The sequence below is a fragment of the Halictus rubicundus genome, chromosome 11 (assembly GCF_050948215.1).
Source record: "Halictus rubicundus isolate RS-2024b chromosome 11, iyHalRubi1_principal, whole genome shotgun sequence".
Classification (NCBI taxonomy): Eukaryota; Metazoa; Arthropoda; class Insecta; order Hymenoptera; family Halictidae; genus Halictus; species Halictus rubicundus.
In genome coordinates, this window is record NC_135159.1 from 5812961 (window position 1) to 5823075 (window position 10115).

Consider the following 10115-nt stretch of genomic DNA (forward strand, 5'->3'; position numbering starts at 1 on the left):
CAACCCAGAAATTTTTAACCTTTTTTTTTAATAGAATCCGGTAGATTTTGACGAGAAAATGCCAAAAATCCAAGTTTTAATGTTAGCAATTCATTGGTTCAAAAGTTATACGTATGTAAAGTTGAGCGATTTTAAGCGTTTCTGACCGGTAAGGGCGCCGCCATATTGGTATGTACATGGTGGCGGCCTTACGTGTCAAAAATGGTTAAAATTGCTCAACTTTAAACACGCATAACTTTTGAACCAGTGAATTCCTAATATTAAAACTCGAATTTTTAGCATTTTCTCGTCAAAACCTACAGGATTATATAAAAAAAAGTTAAAAATTTCTGGGTTGCCAAGGCGAAGTTTAACCAATATCTCTGTTATTTGTAATGACTTGAAAAAATGAAGTATGCAAAACTTGAATTATTGTACCATCCTGTACAATCGTATTGTTGCGGTAAGTGTAACACTGAACGTGAGTATAAAATTGCCCGTATTGCAGTAGTATAGTTGTTTCGTAGATTGACTAATTACTTATTAAATTTCTATTTTCCTTATAGCCGCATCTACAAACCCGTTCATTGGCGCAAACCCTGGCCCATCCGGCAATGGTCCTACAAAGTGGTAGTCACGGAAAATTACGAATATAGATCATATTACATATGAAGGTGAGAAGGTTGTTGCGTAATTTTCGATCAGGTGGATTGTTGCGTGCATCTATAATGGACAGTTCAACGTGGTTTTCGCTGACGAATGTATACAGAATCGAGTCATTCCAAATGTTAAAACTATCATCAGTTTCGTAGCATTTTATGTTCGTATAAGAACAGGTTTGACGATCTTTTTTGTAACAGTAATTTACGTTGTCTAATGAGATCTAGTCATTAGTGTCGACCGTTTTAATCATTTCGAGCGATTGTACGTAACGGAAGCTTTAAGACCTCCAAGAAATAAAACTCGTTACTGAAGTATCGACAATTTTTGTAATCAAATATACTTTCTTTTCATACCTTTTGTAGCATTTTTTAATATATCATCCAGCAATAGACTAGTTTTCCAAGAATAGTATTTTCTTAGAGAATAATTATTTTTATGTAATCCGTTAATAAAATCACGTATTATTGTGTAAGGCTACTTGAAAAAATTAAGAAAATTACACTGCTTTCGATCTTCAACATTCAGGAAACCGATGTGTGAATATTAAATTGATAATGAAAAGATTGTATTCCATTGTTCAACATTTAATATTTTCGAGTGATTCGACCATAGTTGGTAAGGACACTGACTTAAGAATAAAAGAAAAGGAACACTAACCAATTTAGTCTAGTCTGATATGACGCTATCCAATACCGATATCTACAGAGAATTTAGCAATTATGGAAAGGAAGGGGAAATTTATATGTACGCATGAATCCACCACGTTTTCTGCGAATCAGGATTAACCTAAGTGCGACACGAACGAGCCCCAACGTATAAATTCCTCCGTTATGGATTCTTGAATATTCTCGATGATATAAATATATATACTATTATATTGGAAACTAATATTTAATAATAATCGTTTCGTTACGTTCGTGCATGAAAGACATACAAATTGGTACGTGTATATTTATATATACATACACATATACAGAAGGTGGAGCACATACGGTGTGCTAGAAGAATGTCTTCAGGTTCGACATTGATATAAAAAAAATATTATTTGATGAAGTTGAAGTACTTTACAACCTTCTAGACATCTATTTTCAATCGACACTTCTCATAAGCTTTTACTTTCTTTCTCGTTCGAAGATTTTTCCATTCTAACAAAATGTATGTACAGAATGTCCATACTAATTTAAATGCACAAAGTATTTCAATTATCATGAATAATAGAAAGAAATGTTAGAGAAAAACATGATTAGGTTCAAAGAGGTAAATATTATGGCAAGCAACAAATTGTTCTGAAGGTGACATTGAAATGTATTTGAACAGACATGTTTCAAACGGTTTCTGTATCTCGACCAAAATATTATCCACAAATTTCCAAATTATTTTAATATCTTAATTCGACAGCTTTCTAATACAAGGGTCAACTGGAACGTAACGAACACTTTATATGTCTCGAAAAAGAATAGAGATCATTTAGAAGTGTGATTCAATATGGAGGCAATATGTCAGCATGCACAACACTTGCTACATTTGCGACTTTGATACTTACAGTCGTTTATCAAAAGTAGGCCAGCAATATTGTCATAAACAGGGATTATGTTAAAAAATAACCAAAGTATTTTGATAGCTGGTTTCATTCTTGAGATATAAACAAGTGTGTATTACTGAAAATAGCTTCTTATTTCTGGTGTTCTTAGACATCAAACATTGATGTGCTATTGAATCCTGTAATCAAGATTACCTTATCTTGATTTTATATAGTAAGAGAACAAAAAGGGGTTACCACTTGACGAGAAGTGCACGTTATAAAAATAAAGTATTTCCTGGTGGCTCCAACCAGACATGTTTGCCTTCTCTTGATAATGAGACAATACAAATACAAGAATCAATATGATCATACTCGTGGAATTGTTTCAGACAATATTTCCCTTGTATGTTTGACTATTGTCTATTTTCTTTTTAAAGAAAAACGCCTGAAACACACTCATTGTTACAATTTTAATGAAACACGTTATCATGACAATCATCCAGTCAGCCAAATCTGCAATGTAGATTTTGCCCAATGCTCGTTACAAGCTTTTGTAACCAGAATGACTGCAGATTTGATACAGGATATGTTATATTCATTCATATTAGCAAATTGGTAGCAGAAATGTAACAGCTTCTGTTGATGTAAGATTCTAATGGCAGATTGGCAACAGATGCAGTTCCTGGTATTTAAATTTCAAAGATTATTCAATGTCAGTCTTACGACTGTATAATTGATAATGTTTAGCACTATTCTCTGCTCTATTCATCAATTTTTTAAAACACATTTTTGAAGGAACTTCTTGTAGACACGTTGGTCTTTCTGGTGTTCCTAATGGAATAAGTTGTTCATCTAACTTAATCGCCAGAAATAGACTCAGGCTCCGCTGTCAGAGGGTTAAATAAACACTTACAATAATTAGGTTATGTTAGCAGAATCTGCAACCAATCTGCTGCTTGATTCTGTCAACGGTCTGTGCTTCCAAAACCTAAGGCAAATGTCGTAACAGATCGCTATGGATTTACCAATCTGCGTACAAATTGTTTACAGGTGTCAGTGTATGTAATTCAGGATTGTTCTTACGAAAAAATATAAGAACATAAATTACAACTCACAAGGAAACATCGCGAAACCGAACTCACCTATTAGAATGAAAGTTCGTTCTAATAGGGTTTATAGAAAAATTCCAGACAAGAATAACAGTGCATATATACCTTATTCAAGCCCAATCGTCACTCAAGGGTATGAAAACTAACCTCAAAGTTAAATAGGCACTTCCACTTTCTTGTGCGAAACTTCTAGCTCTTAAAAGACATACGACAAAAAATTATTTTAAACGGAAATTTAGTCGTATAACAAACACTACGGACTTACGTTAATATGTCGTACTCATATGTACTTAAAATATGTTATTGTTACGAACTGAACCTGTATATTACAAATGTACCAGACTTCTCGATCGATCCAATACAAAAAGAACGCGATTGCTCAAAAAATCTTCCAAGGTACTTCAACTTTGCATAATAATATTTCTTATATCAAGGATGTTTTTGAAGATGTTCACTTATCAACCGCTACGTGCCTCGCTTAGGTGTCCCAAAATTATGAGGCCAATCGAAACATACTAATTTTACGTATCAAACGAATGTAAGAAATTTTTTGTTAACTTTTCGATGTAGGTAGTTATGTTCGTATTTGATACTGTAAATTTTTACTAAATCAAAATCCGTTCGTCTATCCCGAGTTTCAAAATAATTTTGGGTCACTCTGTATATATACGTGCACAGTTTATAATGAGTTCACGAATAACAATAGCTTTAAATTTAAAGAATTTCGTTAATTAATCGTTTCAAATTCTATTGGTTCCGAAAAGAACCAATGTTTGTTTGTACAGTAATAAATGAATTAGCTTTCGTTCCAGTAACAACTGTATTCCGTATTAAATATGTAATTTATGTAGTAAGATCGGAACCGAATTTTCAGTTTCTATTAGGATGATGTGAAATTAATGCACCATCTCGACAATTGTTTATGTGCCTTCGTTAAGGCCATTATTTTGAACTGATCGTAGAACGACGAACATGCACCAAAAAAATGTTTATCGGGTCTCTAAGTAGAAAATAATACAAGATTACAAATACAATCTATTTACACGAATGCCGATATCATAAAAATATATTACTAGATCGCAAGTTTTCTCGGTTGCATATGTCCACGTTTTAGCAGGATATGTATCATTATAATCTAAACTTTTCTTTAAAACTTTGATTAACCGAAGGCAAATAAGAATACTGGAAAAATATACAAGTACATACCCAGCCAAAAATGATAAAACATTTGAAAATTTTCGTAATATTTTAAAAATATATTTTGAAATGTAATATTTCTGGCGTATACATTATCACATGGTTCTCATAAACCAATGTTAATAGTTCTTAAGTGTAAATAGATTTTCATGTTATTAAATTCTATCGAAATATATTTGATGTACAAAATAATTCGTAATCTTCACAGTTTATCAATTGTAGTTTCAATTTAAATCCAAATCATTTGGTTGCCATATCCGACATTTGCAGTGCCAACCCTTAAAATGAAAAAAACATGTAATCAAACCTTGCTAGTGATAGAAGCACTATTAGGCACGGTGTCGCAACGATTTACTCTACTTTGAAGCATAGTCGCCAGATCAAGACTTGTCCCCCCACTCTAATTTCCCCTTTTACCGTGCTATTCCCCTACGCTTCCGCTAGGCTCGGTCACGTGACGCGTTCCGTCTCTGTCGTGTCTGTGTCACTATGTCACGTGACTAACCCGGTGCTGACAGAGAGAGGGTAACGTTGTACCCTCAATTGGTGCTCCCTCCCCTCATCTGGCGACTATGCTTTGAAGGAAGGTGCTACAATTTACAATACATAAAGGGTGCAATTGAATCGGTTGTTGCAAGAAATCCTTGGCAACAAGCGATTTTTCGTTTTCTTTAACATCATCTGATCGATACATACTCTAAAACAGCCGAGAAAATAAAAAACTGCATTAAATAGTTCGCTATATCCACGCCGCTGTTTTTTTAGAAGAAAGTCAACAAATGTATAGAAAATAATTGTTTTCAAATTTGTAAGGGAGGAGCCACGATTTAATATGCACACCTAATATTGTACATATTTTACTTCTCCAGACAGACAAAATGATAGCACATGTTGGAAGCATTTGGATGTAAACCCTGACATAAATAGATTTGTTATATTAAGGTGCTCAAAATTATTAAACATCATTAAGTCGACAATATTAAGCAGATAATACTACCTCTAGCAGAAAATATTCGATCAAAATCGAGAATGTAATTGTGGAAAGAATTATTTGGGCATTTACGTATTGAGAACGAAAAATAACATTCTTATTGATATTTACTAAAGTTAACGATATTTTTAAAAAAGTTAATAAAATAATGTTTCAACGGCATGTGAAACCTATGAAAGAATTTGATTAGTATGACAAGTTTACATAGTTTTTAACACTGCAAAGGATGCAGATGATGATAGAAATTGCCAAAAATGTATTCAACGCTTAAAGACCCCAAAATCAGTGTTACATTTTCTCATTTCATATTTTATAAAAAAAAAAACAAATATATTCATTGTTATATTAATATCTTCTAATGTATTTCTTATATATTTATATATGGTGAGTTTTCATCATTACATTTACCTTTGTTGTTAGTAAAAATATTTTCCACATTAAATATATGGATAACTATAATGATAGATTGATCATTTTTTGATTGAATACATTGTGTCAGGGGAGTAGATAAGTACATTGTGTTAAAATAAGTTGGAAGATATGGGTCTTGAAAAAGATTGACTGATACCAAACAAGTCATTTACGAATTTTCAAATAAAGTGAAATTTTGATTTAATAATAATAAGTTAATTCATTTTCTAGACACCGAAAAATGTCACATATGTAATCGAGAATGCATCATAAGGGAGTACATCATTGGTACAGTTGTTAATAAAAAAATGTTTAAAAATATACGTTTACTTTCAGTGTAATAATTATATATATATAGGTAAACGGTTATTATTGGTACGAAGTTTTGAAAATTTATAATTATAAAATTAAGGTAATATTTTAAGTGCAGCTATCCTAAGTATTTCGAAGTAAATACTTACAGATCACTGAGCTTAAAATACATTGTCAATAATAAAAATATCCTAATAAGCGAAAACGTAATTTTAAGTAACTATTATTCTGTTGATAACGACGATATCAATGTCGACAACATGTAAATAAAAAAGAACGAAGGAGCGTTCGGAATGAAGCTACTACTGAGAATCTTCAATTCTACCATTCTCCTGGTTTAGTTATATGGGATCACCAATTGTTAATGAAGACCATTTTGTGTCGCAAAAAAGTGATACCGTCGACACAATTCCAATCCAAACAACAATTTCATACGCAAATGCAAACACATTTCGTCGAATATTTCTACTCACTTTTGCGCTTTCCACTAATGCATACATATGCAAAATCAGCTATTTATAGATTATAATTTTCGTCGCGAAATGCCGTAAATGCAAACAAATCAGCACGGCTGTGCATTAATAATCTTGTAAAAATGTATCTAATACTTCTAAGTCGTGTAAACTACAGGATGTCCTGCAAAAAAAGGAGCGGTCATATTTTTGTAGTAATTGTCAACTTTTATAATTATTAAGTTTTATGATTTCTAGATTTCATCGTTTATGATTTTTTTTTAAATACTGTTACTTTAAAATAACTTGTTTTTTCATTAAATAATTCTAAAAAGCTTGCTATGTACAAAAGACACCTTAATCTTTTTAAAAATATTGGTTGTATAGGTTTACAATTATAAATTTAACGATTTTGAGGTATGGTTATATTCGTAATTTTTTAACCGACTTCGAAGAGGAGGAGGTTACTCATTTCGATCAGTATTTATGTGTGTATGTAGCTTTTTCTTTATTGAATCTTGTCGTCCGTTCATATACTGTCCAGCTAAAAATAGCATGAATTATGTGTTCAGTAAAGACTCTGCAAATCGTGCACTGTTGGACGACAAGATGCAACGTATAGTAATGCATGTGACATCCTGTATGTACATTCACTTACTATTATTATTATTGCTATTACTACTACAAGCAGGTATTTCAATAATTTTTAATATTCCATTACCGTATGCAGGTATAGCAATTATTTCGGTGCCTCTTCCTTCAATCAATTAAAAAACTATTTTAAATTTTAATATTTTACCGCCATTTTCGAATTTTAAAGTACCAACTTTAATATTCAGAAACATTAGGTACTTAATACCTTATCAAAACAGATGATATAACCTAACCAGAACGTTAGTATAAACATAGATCGATAATTATTATGATAGACATTCTTATAGTTCTAAGATATTGTAGTTTTCTGTATTCTATTAAATTCTGGCCTATTTATTAAAAAAATATTCAAAACATTTTAAATTTGAAAGTTTTCCCGCCACTTTCAAATTTTGAAGTATCAACTTTTAACTTCGGTTTCACTTGATATTAAAAACAAGAACATTAGAAAAGGTAGAGGAAAACATTACTAATATCATTGTACCAAAACTGGAATCTTTTTTCGATAGAGAATTTAGTATACTTGCTTGAAAGATGGAACACTCGTTATAAGTAGTAGCGAGTATTTCAAATACTACAAGATCTATGTTTTTTCTCAACAATAAATTTATTTTGAAAAGGTACCGAAATTATTCTTTCATCTAGACTGTGAATATATAGAACTCGAAATTTTAATAGATTTCATCCTGTTGCACCTGGTTGATTTTTACCTATTCATAGTTTGACTTTTTTAAGTCTATTCTGGTTATGTAATATTATTTTTCAAGGATACTATATTTGAGAAAAATATAAAAATTTTGTTACTAATATACAAAATATATAGTTATTTATGTAATGGTAGGAAACGAATATAATATATGGGTATGAATTAATTAAAGATTAAAATATATATTTTGTATAATCACTATATATATTACAATCTTTAATTAATAAAGACTTATGTTTGTTGGTAAAGTCTGCTGTCTAAAAATAAGTATTTTTGTTTTGTTATGATTGTAAAAGGCACATTTTCCATTAGTTTGAGTTTGTGTACAGTTTTAGTCTGTTTAAGTGTTGTTAACATGAACAAAACGTAACTGTATTGTTGTGAAATATATGAGAAAATTATGTTTCATTTAAATGTACACAAGTAGAATTAATTACTCATAGACAACGCATTAATTTTACACCACCCTAATGTTACTTCATAACAGTTTCTGTATTGTTAAAGTGTAACAAATTGGAAAAGTATTTTGCTGACTTAAGAAAACTTACTGCATCACTGTACATATGTATGCAATGTATTATGCAGTAGCATATACCACGTTCACCATGTAAAACGAAACTCTTAAAATAGAATATCTAAGTTAATATCTGAATTTTTGCATATATGTATGTTTCATATAAAAAGTGTTTGATATAGATACGATCATACAGAATCTTTAATTCACACTGTAAGAGTAAACGATATTGTTCACTTGCTGCTGAGAGAAACGAGTCAATTCAATGCAAAGAATTGAATATCGCAACAGTTTATATACAAACTATGAACATTCCTATAGTTTTTGCATGTTCAAGAAGACGAATCGACGTTTGTGGTATAGTTTCTTTCCTTGAACAACTACACTATTTAAGGAACAGCAAGATACACGTATTCAATCACAATATAAGATGCTGTACTTTGTACATAAATGTGTGCATGCGTGAACATGCATACATATAATTTGTTGTTGAACATATTGTAGGATATTATATGTATTCGTACATGTATACAAAATATATTATATAAATATATATATAAATATTTATTCATAAGTTAATAGCATAATGCAAAAACGAGTTAAAGGTTCAAAATAAAATTAGAATATCTAGAGAATTGATCACAGACTCCGATTATAAAAATTTATGATATTGTGTCCTATGTATACAGCTAAGAAATCAATGTTCCATGGTAAATATGACCATAGAACATATTAAATTAATATTTTACACTATTTCTTTTAATTGTTCTTTATTCTTCCTATATAATTTATGTATGTATTCTGTAAAAAATGAAATAAATTGTAGCATAAATCATAGTCTATGAATTTATAATTCATGAATACATACTATTATCATATGAATAAAAAACTTAATATTGTCGTGCCATAATCGTAAAAGTAAGAATAGCATGTGCTTATGCTTGTGCTTTAACTATTTTAATGGAACAAGTCATCAAATTTATGTTTTAATAAACACAACTTACCCTTAAATAAATGTACATGAGGCGTAATCTTCTTTAAAAAATTATATTTAAATATATAATAAATTTTTGTTTTTTTACGGAAGAAATTTGACTGTATTTGACTGTATAGCAAGGAACATTTGACGAATGCTTAAAACAATAGATAATCGAAAATACATGACTTTTTAGTAAACTAAATTTAGCAAAAAAAGATAATTTTAACGTAAAATTATATAGAATACCAGATAATACATAGTAAAATATCAAAAGCTTTTAAAATAAGTAGAGTTCCATAGTTTGTTCGGGAATCGGCAACTGCTCGCACGAGCATGAGTCACACTCAGTACTCACTAGCGCTCATTCGCGAGACCCTCCGCGCAGTGATACCAAAATCGTGGGACGTCGTCCCACGTAAGTTCAATTTTCTTAACAATTCTTTTATATTAACAATCGAGTGGTAAGTTGATGTTACTTTATCTTTAAGAAATTACATGTAATACAAATATTTTTTCGCGATCAAAAATACCATATACTTAAAGATTGAGACCTCCTATTTACGACATCACATAAGTTGACATTAGTAGCCGCATCCGATGTGTAGGACTTTTAAACAAGTAAAAAG

General features: G+C 30.7%; 1 protein-coding gene across 4 annotated transcripts in view; it reads left to right on the forward strand.

Annotated features, from left to right (window-relative positions):
• The window catches only part of LOC143358971 (dnaJ homolog subfamily C member 5), a 30422-nt gene extending 29063 nt beyond the window's left edge, over positions 1-1359 (forward strand). For all 4 annotated transcript variants that reach the window (XM_076796535.1, XM_076796534.1, XM_076796537.1 and 1 more), the window contains one exon: positions 546-1359. In XM_076796535.1, coding sequence (XP_076652650.1) covers positions 546-613 — 68 coding nt within the window. In that variant the 3' untranslated portion in view covers positions 614-1359. The remainder of the gene's footprint in view (positions 1-545) is intronic.
• Positions 1360-10115: the final 8756 nt, after the last annotated feature.